Source organism: Myodes glareolus, chromosome 12, assembly GCF_982192425.1.
Source record: "Myodes glareolus chromosome 12, mMyoGla1.1, whole genome shotgun sequence".
Lineage (NCBI taxonomy): Eukaryota > Metazoa > Chordata > Mammalia > Rodentia > Cricetidae > Myodes > Myodes glareolus.
In genome coordinates, this window is record NC_142037.1 from 33,418,552 (window position 1) to 33,433,957 (window position 15,406).

At 45.5% G+C, this 15,406-nt stretch overlaps 1 protein-coding gene across 1 annotated transcript in view; it reads right to left on the reverse strand.

Moving 5' to 3' along the window:
• The window catches only part of Dock5 (dedicator of cytokinesis 5), a 182,989-nt gene that overhangs the window by 23,997 nt on the left and 143,586 nt on the right, over positions 1-15,406 (reverse strand). The window contains exons 31-39 of the mRNA XM_048422301.3: positions 15,018-15,118; positions 12,254-12,312; positions 11,713-11,867; positions 10,241-10,326; positions 7,284-7,443; positions 5,152-5,192; positions 4,431-4,521; positions 1,699-1,818; positions 159-248 (exon numbers count right to left, since the gene is read on the reverse strand). Coding sequence (XP_048278258.3) covers positions 159-248; positions 1,699-1,818; positions 4,431-4,521; positions 5,152-5,192; positions 7,284-7,443; positions 10,241-10,326; positions 11,713-11,867; positions 12,254-12,312; positions 15,018-15,118 — 903 coding nt within the window. The remainder of the gene's footprint in view (positions 1-158; positions 249-1,698; positions 1,819-4,430; positions 4,522-5,151; positions 5,193-7,283; positions 7,444-10,240; positions 10,327-11,712; positions 11,868-12,253; positions 12,313-15,017; positions 15,119-15,406) is intronic.

Consider the following 15,406-nt stretch of genomic DNA (forward strand, 5'->3'; position numbering starts at 1 on the left):
CCCTCCAGTCCCAAGGGACTTCGGCGGAAACCACTAGGAGAGCAATGGTAAAAGCTTTTGAGATCACACAACTTTCATTTTGAAGTAAGGTTTGCAATCCATATACCAAACCATTCTTAGAAGCGTCCACGTTAGCAGCCCCACTGGCCCAGACTTACCAGGAGACTGCCCAGGCCCTCATAGTCAAATACTTTGCTCTCGTAGGTCTCAGCCAACTCTTTGCTCAGTTTAATGGCTTTCTCCCACATCTTCAGAAGAAGAAAAGCAGGGTGAGATGTGCGAGACAACAGTCACAGTCCTCAGAGCTGTCCCCTCCCTCAGGAATCACTGGTACTAAGTAGTCAGGTAGGCTAAACATCTGTAAGGGACCCTTGATTTGCTACACCCCCTGATTAACTAACCCTTCCTTTCTGAATGGAAGGATACAACAAAGTGAGTAGCTCTTCTCTGAAATACCTGGAGCTACTAGTGTTTCCAATTTGGATTTTTTTAAAAATTTGGAATAATTTCCATAGACATTACTGATTACGTGACCCTTAATCCAGAATGCTCCTGACTCTGAAGCTTTCTTCAGGCCATGATGATATTCTACAGCCTCAGTGCAGAACACTTTCCATGTTGGATTAGAGGTGCCCAACCTGGGCATCGTGGGTATGTTGCCAAAAGGTGCCTCCTCCCGACAATCTGCCAGGACACACGAGTCTCCACTGAAGCAGTTTGGAATTTAAAGAGCAAAGCGCCAATGGCAACACCAAGGAAAGAGAAGCCATGTCTAGGACCCAAGAGGGTGGGAGTGTGGCTGGGTGGGACAGGTGGCTGGTGTGAGACACGGCCATCATTAAATACAGCAATCTCCTGAGTTCTGTTATTAACCCTGTGGGGGCTACCCTGTGCTCCTCAGAATTTCAAGCCAGTTTCAGCAGAAGCATGAGTGATCTAGAGCCCCTGACACTAATGCTGCCATCATAAGTGAATGCAGTTTCTAAAAATAAAAAAGTTATTTTTTTCTTCTGTGAATACATGTGTATTTGTGTATAAGTGTGTGTGTATGCACGTGTGCATATATAGGGCTGTGTGGGTGTGCTAGCCTGTATAGGTATGTTGGAGGCCAAAGGCAAACGTTAGAATGCCTCTTCAGAATCACTTATAACTATTATTGTTATTTTGTTTTCTGTTTTTTTTTCCAAGACAGATTCTCTGTGTAGCCCTGGCTGTTCTGGAACTAGCTCTGTAGACCAGGCTGGCCTGCCTTTGCCTCCTGGTGCCAGGATGGAAGGTGTGCACCACCACATCCAGCTCCAAAATCACTTTTGTACCTTACCTTTTTAGAGACAGGGTCTCTCACAAAACCCAAAGCTTACCAGTTTGGCTAGTCTGGCTGGCCTGCAAGCCTGGGGTAAACTTACTGTCTCCTCTCAATCCTGGGGTTACAGGTACTCGTCCCTGTGCCCTGCTTTTATATATACATCCTGGGGATCAGAAACTCACATCCCTCTTCTTGCATGACAAACACTTTAGACACGGAAGCATCTCCCCAGCCTATGGGCTTTTTGGGGGGGACAGGGCCTTTCCAGTGTGCCCTGTACTGAATCACCACTTAGCATTAGAAATGTATTCAATATAATCTTTTTTTTAAAAAAAAATATTCCTCCTAGTAGTACAAAAAAAAAAAAAACCCACAGAGAAACCAGCACTCACTTTGCCTTTGTCAAAATAGGATATGATCTCTTGATAGAGTTTCTCTTTAAGTTCCTGCTGGGTATATACATAGTAACTGTCCCGCTGGAGCAAATGGGGCATGCAGGGCTTGTCCGACCACTGTAAAGAGAAAAAGGAATGCGGAGATTAATGAAACGAAACTCCAGATCAGAAAAGTCAGGAAGCGACTTGTTTGCACGCAGTCAACTCATCCATATTGTGTTTTAAGTTATTTACTAAACACAAAATGACATACACGCAGATGCCCATATGTCAGTTTCTCTCGGAAACAAGTGTCATGCCAAATGGCCAGGCACCTGCAGCATTCCCTGGGAAGAGGGGAATGGAACAAGCTAGCTAAAGCAGCCTACCACTGTGTGGAAGGCATCTTGAACACTATCAGATAAGAGAAGTCTGTGTACTAGGTCTGTAACCATGGGGGAGCAGATAAAACAATCACCACATGTGGACATTTCCCTCTCCTTAGTATGCGGTGTCCAGTGCAAAACCAAAGACACAATGCTGAAAGCTAAGAAGCAAAGGAATAGAAACACTTGAGGGTAGACTTTGGCTACAGAGATAACAGCCACACAAGAGGTAGCAGACACAAACGATCCATCAAAATGAAGCCCATCAGACAAATGAGACATCACCAGGGTTACACGAGACTTGACACGCAAGGAACTTGACTGTGCCAATCAAAGACACAGCAGCAGCCCTGAAGAAAGGGAGATTCTTGAGATTCTCTCAAGAGAGAATCTCTGTTTCATAAACATGTAAGTAAATTCTTACTAAAGCCCTCCCCCTAGCCCCACCACCTTTCTTTGGTGGTTGTGTGAATTGAATCCGGGGCTTTCAGCAGGTTAGGTATGAGCTACACCCCTAGCCTTGCTTTTACACTTCTAAAATTTTGAGATAAAGGGGACTCGCTGAGTTGCTCAGGCTTGTCTTCAAAGCAGGACCCTCCAGCTTAGCCCTCCTTCATATCAGCTGGAATTACAGGTCTAGCCTATCAGGCCCTGCAAAGTCTTCCCTCCCTCCCTCTCTCTTTCTCCTTCCGTCCCTCCCTCCCTCTCCTTTCCCTTTCTCTGTTTTCCTCCCATTTCCTCCTTGCCTTCCCCTTCTTCCTTCTTTCTTTCTCCAGGGCCTGAAAGTAGGGGCATGAGCCTGCCAAGTGAGTGCTCTACAACTGAGCTGTCAAGACATTTGAAATTTCAGGATTCTAAGACCCAGATGGAAAAACACAACGGAGCAGGAGGCAACCCTAGGGGCGGGGGCAATGGGGAGTAACTATGCCAGACGATAACACTGTAAGGAATTAATCATACCAACAATGTAGCACCAGCACATGAGCAGAGGGAGGCCCACACGAAAGGAGATCCTACAATGAGACCTCCTCCGCCACCAAGAAAAAGCTGTGATCTTATGCCAGTGAATAAAATTCAGAATATTCGACAAATAACATCTCTACTGAGCAGCCATCTGGAAAGAAAAGCTGAATCCACACTTCATACTTTATACCAGGATAGGACAATTTATTGTCCTTTTCTTTTCGCTTTTTCTGATAGACTTATCCTATGAAATAAAGGCTGGCCCTGAATTTGCTAGCCCTGCCTGCCTTTGCTTCCTGTGTGCTGGAATTATAGGCATGTATCACTATGCCTAACGTGAGGGTTTAACTTTCTAGACAACATGAATAAAAAGACCTATGGGGGTTGTCACTGGGGACCATTCTCTGGTGATATCCAGGGCCAGCCAACCTCACACAGGCAGAAGAAAACCCTTTAGTGGCCATTCCAACCTTAAACATGGGCTGTGGATTTCCTTGGGAAACAGAGGCAGGAAACTCCTGTGTTTAGCTGCTGCGAATGACGCATGAGTATCATTTTATAATCAAATCAAATCAAATGCTAGGAGAAAATTAACTGTTGAGTATAAGAACAGAGGCAGAAGGTCTACAGAGAGACACTAATGTGCTTCGGGTAGAGAGGCCAGGGACCTGAACCCGGAATGCATCAAGGGAGTCTTCCTCTTCTCCTTTTTTATAAAGAAGATAAAGGCCATGTTCTAGACAGGAGGACTACACATTCTGTTCATGGAGAGTGTAGGAGTCAGTGACCTAAAGAGAAGACTGGAATGTGACTCCAAGGTTATCGCCTAAGATACCAGGCAGATGGGGTGGCCAGAAAGAGAAGGGGAGGAACAAGGGGAGGAAAAAAGGTTTGTGGTTTTGTCATGTTAAATTGGAGTTATTACCCATTCAAAGATTGATACTTACGTAGAAATCCAAAGCTAAAGGAGGAGAGGCCTTGAAATGACTGCTTGGGATTTGGGACAAACAGAGGCATTTATATCGAGCCTCAGTATACTTTGATTTGGAGAGGATAAATGGGAAAATACTTCTCCCAGGGGCTGTCCTCATTTACAAGTGGTCTCTACAGCTTTACTAATCTCTTTCTACATCATCGACATGTATTTAATTACAAGGTCAATCACCAGAGGCCTCTCGGTTGTGCCCTGCTTCCTAAGGCGCATTAAACAACAAATGATTATTTTCCCAGTCTTGATCTGAAAGTGACCCTATTTATCCAGAAGGCACACACACATTCTTAGATAACTACAGCACTCAAATAAGGTTGCTTCCTACCCAAATCAAAAAGTTCACAGAATTTGATCCCGAGGGACTGAATGCATGGTGCACAACATGGATCTTCCGCATAGGACCCATTTACCTGCAGTAGCTCGGCGTGCAAGAGAAGCGTGTAGGCAGCTTCTGTGTAGTTCTCACAGTCTCTGTGCAAATCTCGAAGCTTGTACAAGTACCTGGTAAGAGGGGAGAGAAGAGGCCCCTTGTCACCAGGGAGGTGAGTTGGCATTCAGAGCATCACCCAGCCAGGTCCCGAGGTCCCAGCCTGCACACAGACCTCTGCTTCTAACAGCAACAGCCCCCTTCCCTTAGGCAATAGACTTTGCCACCTCCTATTTCTCTAGCCCATGGTACCACTTCCTGCCTTGTGGTTTTCCTTGTCTCTCTATTTGGTCTTAATTTTATTATTATTATAAATGTGTTGATATTTATTTATTTTTAGATCTTGGTCCTCTTTGGGAGGTGATGGAAAACCTCTGGAAATTCTGCCGAGAACACGTTGGCTTCAGGGTCTGAAACTCATGGCCTTGAAACCAAAGGCCACTGTGGAATACTTCTCCATCCTGTCCCTTGGAGTCCCTCCTACTCCTCCTCGAATGCTGATGGGGCTTTATTGCACACTCCCCCAAACTGTACTTGCTGGGACTCTGTCTTGAGAGCTCACTCTCCAAGGCGGACTGCGCACCTTCTGTATTTGTAGGAGTCTATTGACAGCAACGGTGCTGCTGGGGCAGTATTCCCTGGTTTAAAAACATACCACAAAGCCATGATAGAACTAGCAAAACCAAGGTGTTTCCTTCGCTCACCTTATGTATATGTCCTCTCGCTTCTTCTCTTTATAAAAATTCTGAAAACAAAGAAAGTCACAAAATACCAGCATGAATTAAAGGCTGCTGATGAACTTGACACAAAACCAGACAAAGCATAACGGCTGCTGTTTTTATTTGTAACTTCAAGAGAGTGTGCCTGCATGTAAGTGTAGGTGCCCTCAGAGGCCAGAAGGGGGCATCAGACCATCTGAAGCTGGAACCCACTGACCTGGGTGATAAGGACCAAACTTGTGTCTCTGAAAAGCAGGGCACACTCTAAATCATGAAACAATCTCTACACCGACTCTTGCTTTTCAATGCTGTCTCTTTCCAAAGAGACATGATTAGTTCCTTTAAGAATCTCTTCTACATGCATAGCAAGTGATGGGATACAAAGAAGTGGAGAAATTAAGACCATGCTTCATGCACCTCCCTGGGAAGGGGGAACAGAATAGAATTTGTGGGTGGATTGGGGGCAGTTGGGGATGGGAACAGGAGGGATAAAGTGAGCAGGGAGAGAGGGAGAGAGAGAGTATGGGAAGGAGGAGACGACTGGAATTGGAGGGTACCTTGGGGGTGATGTGAAAACCAAGTGCAGTGGAAACTCCCTGGATTCTATGAGGGTGACCCCAGTTAGGACTCCTAGTAATGGAGGATACAGAGGCTGAATCAGCCATCTTCTGTAACCAGGCAAGGCTGCCAGGGGTGGGACTAAGACACCAACCCAGCCTCAAAACCTTTGCTTTACAATCTGTCCTGCCTGCAAGATGTACTGGGGTGGCCCAAAACTTGTGGACATGGCCAACCAATGATTGGTTTGAGGCCCATACCAGGAGAGGGAGCCCATGATTGCTTGGTACTGCCTGGATGACTACGAGCCAGAGGCTGGATACCCAGAGACCCAGGGAAGAACCTAACATGACTGAAAAAAAAAATCAGTGAAATGATTCCCAATGATGTGCTATACTCAAAGATCAGTGCCTAGTTCAGGTGTCATCAGAGAGACTGCCTCTGGTAGCTGATGGGAGCAGATGCAAAAACAGCCAAACTTTAGGCAGAGAGAGAGCCCAGGTTGTGGGTCTCCCCTCAAAAGCCAGGGGAACCTCATGGAGGAGAGGGAGAAAGAATTGTGGGAGTTAGAGGGGTCCAGGACATGAAGAGAGCACAGTCCACAGAATCAACTAAGCAGGGCTCACAGGGGCCCACAGAGACTGCAACAGCTATCATGGAGTCTAATATGGGTCCGCATTAGGTAGGTCCTCTGCATATATGTCATGGTTGTTGGCTTGGTGTTCTGGGGGGGGGGGGCGGGGACTCGTGATAGTGGAAGTGGGGTACTTCTGACTCTTTTGCCTGCTTTTAGGACCCTTTTCCTTCTACTGGACTGCTTCACCCAGCCTTGATGTGAGGGTGTGTGCCTGGTATTATTGTATCTTGTTGTTCCATGTTCAGTTGATGTCCCTGGGAGACCCCCTCATTTCTGGGGGAGATGGGGGGGTGAGTAAGTGAATCTGGGGAAGAGGAGAGGTAGAGGAGTGGAGGGAGGGGAAGCTGCTGTCAGGATGTATGATATGAGAGAAGAGTAAATTTTTTTTTTTTAAAAGACCATGCCACTGAGAAATACGAGAGATTTTCTATGGGAAGAACAGAGCTTGGCTTATGCTGAAGTCACCTGGAATGCTTATTTCTCAGGGAGTCAGGGAGGTGCATCATGCTTGGTTTATATTAAGCACAGGGATGCATAGCAACCTAAACCTTGGAGGTCTGTAGTCCCAGGCAAGGGGAAGACTGGAGTCTGACTGTCAGAAGAATGGCACAGCCTCATTTCATGGCAGAGGTCTCTGTGTGCTACATCGCAATAGGAAAGCAAGCGCGTGTGAATTAAAATCAAGAGCCAGGCTGAGATGGTGTGTGGGAAAGGCCGGAGGGTCAAGGTTGCGCTTTCCACGCCCTTTCCAAATACCGGAAGGGTCTGTGCCTATTGCCTGTGAGTCTGACTCAGTAGGGCATGGGCCCCATTAAGATGCCTCAGGATGCCTGGGCATCTGTGCTATCAACCTGGAGCCGAGTGGCTGGAACAGGGGTGGCTTAGCTGGGCCCACCCACCAGCCCATGGAGCAGGCCCTTACCAGAACGTTTACGGTACAGCTCATGCGGTTCTCCTTACTCTCGTCATGCATGATGATGGTTCTGTAATCCAGCAAGTTCTCCAAGAGGCTGCTGACCAGGAGAGCAAAGACCTCCCCAGAGCTCGAGAGGTATTTATGTTTCCGGCAATGTTCCAAGAGTCTGGGGTGGGGAGAGATCATGTCCACAGTTCACCCTGTTACTTTCGGCACCATCTGTGGGTCTCAATCAAGTCTTAGCAGCAGGAAACCCTAGACCAGTGGTGCTCAACTTCCTGATGCTGCGACCCTTTATAATACATTTCCTCATGGTGTGCTGACCCCCAGTCAGAAAATTATTTCATTGATATGTCATAACTGTAATTTTGCTACTGTTACGAATTACAATGTGAATATTTGTGTTTTCTGATGGTCAGGTGGCCCCTGAGAAAGGGACATTCGACCCTGAAGGGGCCCATGACCCCCAGATCGAGAAACACTGCTGTAGACTTACAAGTATCGTCTGTGGAACCCAGAGTGCCCTAGGACTTTTAACAGGGCCCATATTGAACCTACTATTTTCCCAAGTTTTATTCTTTCTTGGGGACGCAGTCAATTCCCACCATCATTTAGAATCCCAGCCCACAGTGTCCTCTGAGCATCGGTTAACAACAGTTTCTCTAGTGGATGCTCAGAAATGAGGACCCTTGCCTACAATGTTCACACGCTCTCACGGTTCTAACTCAGTGTAGAAGAACATACATCTTTATTCTCTCTAGGACCTGGCATTGGACAGGCAGCCTGAAAAGCCCAGGTTGAAGCTCAGCCCAGAAGAACTCGGTAGCCATTTGGATGGGTGACACCAGATAAAACCATCTTCAGACAGAAAAGCTCTACAGCGGGCAGGCAGACCGGGGCTGTACTTCAGATCCTCCCTTTTGGGGGTCATAGAGAACCAAGTTTTGGGGCTTCTTGGGTAAATAAGAGAACATTCAGAAAAGGAAACAGGTCTAAAGAATCAGTCCATACTTGGGGCTAGAGAGATGGCTCAGTGGTTGAGAGTACACTAAGAGAACCTGGGTTTGGTTCCCAGCACCCCTGCCAGGCAGCTCACAACCACCTGTAACTCTAGGGCAGCTGTACTCATAAACCTACCTACCTACCTACCTACCTACCTACCTACCTACCTACCTACCTACACACACACACACACACACACACACACACACACACACACCTACCTTAAAATAAATCTTCAGGAAAAATAATTATGCCAGATTCTAGGAGTATTTCAGAAGTCATACTTTTCTGAGCCAATGTTCCAGAATGAACAAAAGAAACAATGTGAGATTGCTCATGAAAATTAGCTGAAGGGATTTTTTTTTTAATGAGTATTTTATCATCTGTACATAGTGAGTGTGTGTGGTGGGGGGCAAGTGCTCTACTGCTGAGATATAGCTCAGATTATGTTTTATTTTTATAAAGCTAGATGCAGTCTTGGCTGTCCTGGAATTCACCATGTAGACCAGGCTGACTTTGAACTCACAGAAACTCTCCCACCTCTGTCTCCAGGATGCTGGGATTAAAGGCAGATGCTACCATGCTCAATTATCCCCAAGTCTAAAGGCTATATGTTAGGAAGGATAGAGGTCAAGAGATCTCATGGAAAAAGGATAGAAAGATCATTTTATTCTGTCTATAAACAGAATAGAGACACCCAGTTCTTTAAAATGGGGGCAATTCCCCTATCTTGTTCCACTACCATGTGTTGTGCACTGGGTCCTCTTCAGGGAGTCTTTCAGAGAAAAGATAAAAGTTGGTGGTCCTTATGTTCTCACTCAGACTGGTCCAAAACTCCCAAGAACAGGAGAATAACCAAATGACACAGAGGAGACATGGGGGGCAACAGAGATGTCTGGGTATTAAAGTTCACAGAACATGAGAAGCCAATGTGCACAGCTACCTGCAGAATGGGGTGGTTAGACAATAATAATTGCTGCTGGCCTTTAAAAAACAGACAAAGGAGAAACCTTTGTGTGTATATGTATAGGTAGGTACATGTCACGGGATATGTGTGGAGGTCAGAGGACAATCCCAGGATTTGATTCTCTGCTCCCACATGGGTCTCAGGGTTCAAGTTTAGGCTGTCAAGTTCCTTTCCTGGCTGAGTCATGTCGCCCACCTGCCTTCAAACATTTAAAAGTGTGAGCTCTGCAAGGGACCCCACGCTGATGTACGGCCTCATTTACTTCTAAGAGTAAGACTAAAAAGTAGATACTACTCTTACAGACAGGGATGGGGTGGGGAGGTTGGTTGTAACTGTCAGGATGACTCACTGACTCAGACAAGATTGAAGAATGTGGTGAAACAAGGATTTGTACTTAATGTTATGGAGTCCCAGGATCCAAAGACTTTAGCCACAGTACACACCCCTGTGCACAGCTTGAAAAGGTTGAGAAGGTAGAGGCTGGGTAGGGGAGGCAGCAGATAAAGAGGCAGCGTGGGCTCTGCCTCTTTATCTGAATGCCTCTGCCTCTTTATCTGAATGATCTGAAGGAATGATGTCTTCATGGAGTGCAGACCAAGCTGGCTGAGAGACAACTGCTCCGTACTCAAGAGTTCTTTGATGGGATGTGAGGTATTCTGAAGTATAAAATCAACCTTGACTTCCTTTAAATGGCTGCTTTGAAGCCACAGCAAGAGGCACCCCACTTTTGCTAAAGTTCATAATTAAGACACTGGGTAGGAGGCCACTGCTGCGTGTGTTTGCTCCTCTCGCCCACCTCTGTGCTCCCCGGGGTCAGGCTGGTTGGAAAACAAGCATGAACCTACAGTGGAGAAACACCATCAGCCATTGTGTATTCCGTCCACACCCCTGAGGACCACTTGCTGATGGGGCGATGCTGAGCCTGCCCACTAGCCGCTAGGTGGGCAGCAGAAGCTCTGTCCACTGGCCTAAGGGGCTGCCCTGAGATACTCACAGCTTCTCCAGAAGAACCTTGTATTGTTCATCTCCCCGGCCACCTTCCACTTCCTGGTCCAGCTTTGTGATCAGCTCATTCTCAAACTGAAAGACAGGATTTCACACGAGAATGTCAGATCCTCAAGAATGCATGGTTGACAGTGGCCAGTCCTTCCAGATCTGGCTCAAACCCTTTCCAATTTCAAATTGTTCCCAAAGTAGATGGGGGTTATTCTACATCCCACCCACTCAGATAGTGCACCACGTCCTATCAAAACATCCCAAAGCAGGTTAGTGTATCGGTCCTCGGCTTTATATGTATAAACACACCTGAAGTTATTTTATGTTACTGCGATGCATATAAAAGAAATTCATAACCACTGTTCCTTTTGTACTTGACACAGGGTTTTGTTATGCAGTCCTATCTGGCCAGAAACTCAAGGCAATCCTCCTGCTCAGACTCCTACGAGCTAGGACGACAGGTATACATCACTACTCTGGGTATCTATCTGATTTTTGTTTCATGACTGAGTCTTGGTGATAGGATTATTTTTGCTCAGCTTCATAGCTACAAAAATCTTCCTTTCAGTGATAATAGGTTTGTAGACGTTGCAGATGGGAAGCTTGGCTTAACTTGGTTGTTAACTTGGCTCTACCTAGGATCAGCTAGGGAGAAGCCTCTGGGTAGCTGTGCAAAGGTAGAAGAGAGGAAGACTCTCCCCAAGAGTGGGCAGGTGAATGTAAAAAGATGCACCCTCTGCCTGCTGCTGCTCCTTCTGGTGAGTGTGCATCTACCCTATCGCTGCCACCACTGACACCAATAATTTCTACCGTAAATGGGACATAGCGTCTTTGGCTTTCCAACTTGGACTGAAGACCCAAGAGGTTCATCAGAAATCCTCTAGGTTTTAAGCTCTAGATCAGGACTGCTGAAGCATCCAGGCTCATGGGATGATCAGCTATGGGCTCTTAGCTTCTCCACTGAGCAGACAGTCGTTGTTGGACTACCTAGACCTGTACTGCATAAGCTAATGTAATAAATGTGCCCTACAATCTGCATTCAGCATATCTGTTCTGTTCCTCTTGAGAACCCTGACTAAAGGGAGGGCTAAAGAAAGCTCCACCAAACTAAAGTTCTCAAAAGCAAGCAGGGATGGATGGGAGCTGGACCACAGCACCCTTCTCTCAGCCTCCACGGGTTACACCTTCAGTCCTGGACTGTAGCATGGCAGACAGGAATAAGATGTACCAGGCCAACTTTTCTTCCTCTTGAGACAGTATGACTTAAAAAAGACATGGAATGCTGGGACTTCTTCCAGACTCTGGGCCAGAGGACCCAACATACATCTAAGCCTTTTACACATGAAATATTAAAAAATAAGTTTTACAATGCATTTTTCATTCAAACTGCTGCCTCTCCATTTAGAGACGGTAAATCAAAAGTGAATTAAATTTTCCTCAGTGCAAAGACCAGGGCCTGGCGCTCCTTACCATATGGAAGTTGCCGTTGCCACTCAAATTGAACTCACACTGCATCATATCGAAGAAAATGGGGATGGTGGCTTTTCGGAGCTCCACTTCAGGGGTCAGAGTGACTTCCAGAATGGGACCCACCATGGACGGGATGAATTTGATTTTGTGAGGCCCTGAGGTGAAAGTACATGAGAATATTAGAAAACTGCACCACTGTAAGTCCTGACTTAACAATCTTCCTCCACGGGTCCCAGAAGAGAAGAAAACGGTCATGTGGACACACCGTCAATCAAGGGACGATGGCAGAACGCTGTTCTGTATGAGTGCGTGGATGACATAGTGACAGAGGGCTCATTGTCAATGTCCCAGGCAAGACAGTCTGGAATCCACAGGTCTCCTTTTGTACATACACACATATAAATCCCAGGGTTGTATAAATTAAAATAAGAATTCATTATGGGGGTGTATTTTTAATGCAATCTATGCTGAAAAAAAACTTTAGAACAAAATGCGAAAATAAAGACTTCATGGAGGGGCCTGTTCAAGGTCAGACACTCACCCAGATTATACCACATGTCCCGGATCCTAAAGCCAATTTCCTTCCTCATGTCCCCATATCTAGGAAGAAGATTATAAGAAGAGGATTTGTGGTGGAACTCAGCAGCATGCAATACACTCACCCTTCGGCATCACAGGGGCTGGCTCTAAGCTTCCCAGACCCCCAAATGCATTCAAGTCCTTTATATAGAATGGCTCAGGGCAGTGGTTCTCAACCTTCCTAATGCTGCAACCCTTTCATACACTTTCCTCATATTGTGGTGACCCCCAACCAAAAAATTATTTTCATTGCTACTTTATAACTGTCATTTTGCTACTGTTATGAACTGTAAGGTAATTATCTCATAAGTACGTTATCTGATATGTAACCCCTGTGAAAGGGTTGGTTGACCCCCCCAAAGGGGTCATGACCCACAAGTTGAGAACCACTGGCCTAGGGATTTTGCAACACGTAAGCAACACACAGCTTCCCCTGCACTTCAAATGATGTCTTAGATGACTCAGAATAGCTAATACGAAAGACTGGGGAAGATGCTTAATTGTAGAACATTTGCTTATCGTGTGCAAGGCCTTGTGTTAGATTCCTAGCACCACAAAGAAAAGTCAGGGGACAGCTACCGTGGAAGAACGTTTGGCAGGCGTAACAAGGTCATTGACACATGAACTCACTGCCACTGTGATTGTGTCCATATATTTTATATCAATTCACTGAAAATCAAGACAAGAGAAATGTCTGTAGACATTGTGTAAGGTGGCAGTGAGTCACAGGTAAGGTTGGGGCTTTGTTAGAGGTAAAGTCAGCACCCGGACAAGCTCCAACAGAGAACTGAGCGACACAGAGGATGAGGGGCTTCTGGAACAGGAGGGACCAAACACAAATGCCGAAAGGGAACTGAGAAGACCCTGTTAACTGACTGCCCAATGGCAAAGAGCAAAAGGGGCCCTGGTCTCCACATAGCAGAGACAAAGTGAGCATATAAACGAGGTCTGAGATAGAGGTGGTACCTTGGCTGATGGCCAACCAGCAGGCTACGTTGTGTACTATGTCTTGGCTAAGGTATGACCTCACAGAATGCTCGTCATCGATCTCCTGTGGCCAGGTCTAGACTTTACATTCTCAGCAGGGACGAGCTAACAGAGAAAGTTTTGTGGTTGTGGCAGTGTGCGGCTAGACTGAGGCAGGAGGATGGCGAATTTTAGGCCAGCCTGGGCTATCTAACAAGATCCTCTGTAATGGCCAGATAAATAAATAAAGGTAGATGTCGCAAAGACTTCTGGGAAACTAACACAGGCCACACCTGGTCCTACAACCCCTGCCCTATATAATTCCCCTCATGCCAGGGATCTCCTAAACATTACTTTTTTTTCAAGTTCTTAATTGGAAATATCTTCAGAAGCCAGGATTTTTATTTTCAATCCTATTTTAAATTCTCTTTCAATTCTATTTGAGTAGAAATGTTTAACCTAATTTCATTATTAATATCAGGTAAGCCTACGTGAACAAAATCTGATACCTAAAGTCAACAAAGAATATCTATGTTTTGTCTATTTATAAGGACATGGTAGGTTGATTTCTACTAAAAACATGCATGAAGAAAGACCCAAATCACACCTCTCTAACTATGATACGATTGGTTTTAATTCTCAAATTTTATTTCTGCTCATATGTGCACATATTTTTACATGGGTTATATTCACAGCCTATTTTTCTTTGATTAAAAACCAGACTCAAGCCTAACTAGATTATTTTTTTAAAAACAGTCTTGGGTTACTCAAGTTTGCTATGTTACCAAGGTTAGCCCTGAGCCCCTGACACCCTTGTCTACCCTCTCTGAGTGTTGGGATTGCAGACTGGTACCACCACGCCCAGCTCCCCACCACCCCTTGGCTCTCTCTGTCTCTGTTTCTCTCTCCCCTCTCCCTCCCTTTTTCTGCTTACCCCTCTCTAAGTGTGTTTCTTATTTGTAACCAATTATCTTCATTTGCAGCTGCTTAATCCAATTCAAATCCTTCTTCAAGGAGGGCCTATCGCTACCAAAGATGTTTGAAAGCATGAGAAAGATCAAAGAATCCTCCTTAAAAGTAAGCCTCTCTTATTACTTATTCATTAGGGAAACCTACAAAACAGGCCATATCTTTAAAATGAGTCTCCAAATCTTAATCCTTAGTTACCCGTCTTGGTAGAGAGAAACCATAGGCTGAGGAATGTTAAATAATTTGCCTAGCTTCCCACCTATCACAGCTAGTGGAAACAGCTAAAATTTCAACGTCTTTAAGTAATAAATTCAGACTGCTTATCAATGATAGCCTTGGAGCTTCCAGGCTCTCAACGAACGCTGAAACAGACCTGAGAGAATGCCATGAAATGTGTAACTTCTTGTCATTCCTGAATATAACTCCATTTTGAATTCCAAGCCATCAAGCTAGAGGATAGTTTTAGATCCTACTTCTCTGCAAAGTCAAGAGGCACTGTGCCTGCAATTTCGGTACACTGACAGCAGGTGGCAGGAGATCCCAGGCAAGGGCACCTCACCAGGCACAGGCTCCATCAGTTAGCACGGGATGACTGAGGAGGCCATGGAGAAGCATTAATAAAAACAGAATGAATCTGGAGGAACGTCAGGTCAGGTCAGTGATAACACATAAAACCCACATCATCAACAACACGAACAAGTCCCTGTAGTTTCTACGACAACGTAATATTGTTGAACATAAACAGAGGAATCGCCTCCCCCACGGTCACCCAACCTTTAAAGGACACTTACTTTTTAATAATTTTGTTGCGTTTGGCTTCTGAGAAGGTTTCAAGCTGGAGGGACTCATGGGTGAGAAAAGCTACAGCCAAGTGGAAGTAATTGTTCCAGAGCTTTTCAGGAGGCATCAAGTGGGCAGGGCAAAGGAGAAAATAACACCAGTGAGGATCCAGATAAAACACCCACATGTGGGAGAGTCACATTGTGAAACACCCGAGTAAAACCCACAGGACTTCTCGTTCTTTCTGGGGTTTTAATTACTCACTGCTAAAAGTTTTGAGGCTTAATATTAACCTTAAAATAAACAATCCAAACTTTACATTTTTCTTTACCCTGGGGGCACAGGAGAAGTCCTGCCAAGAAACGTACCTATTTATAGCAGGTGGCTTGGCAAATGTATC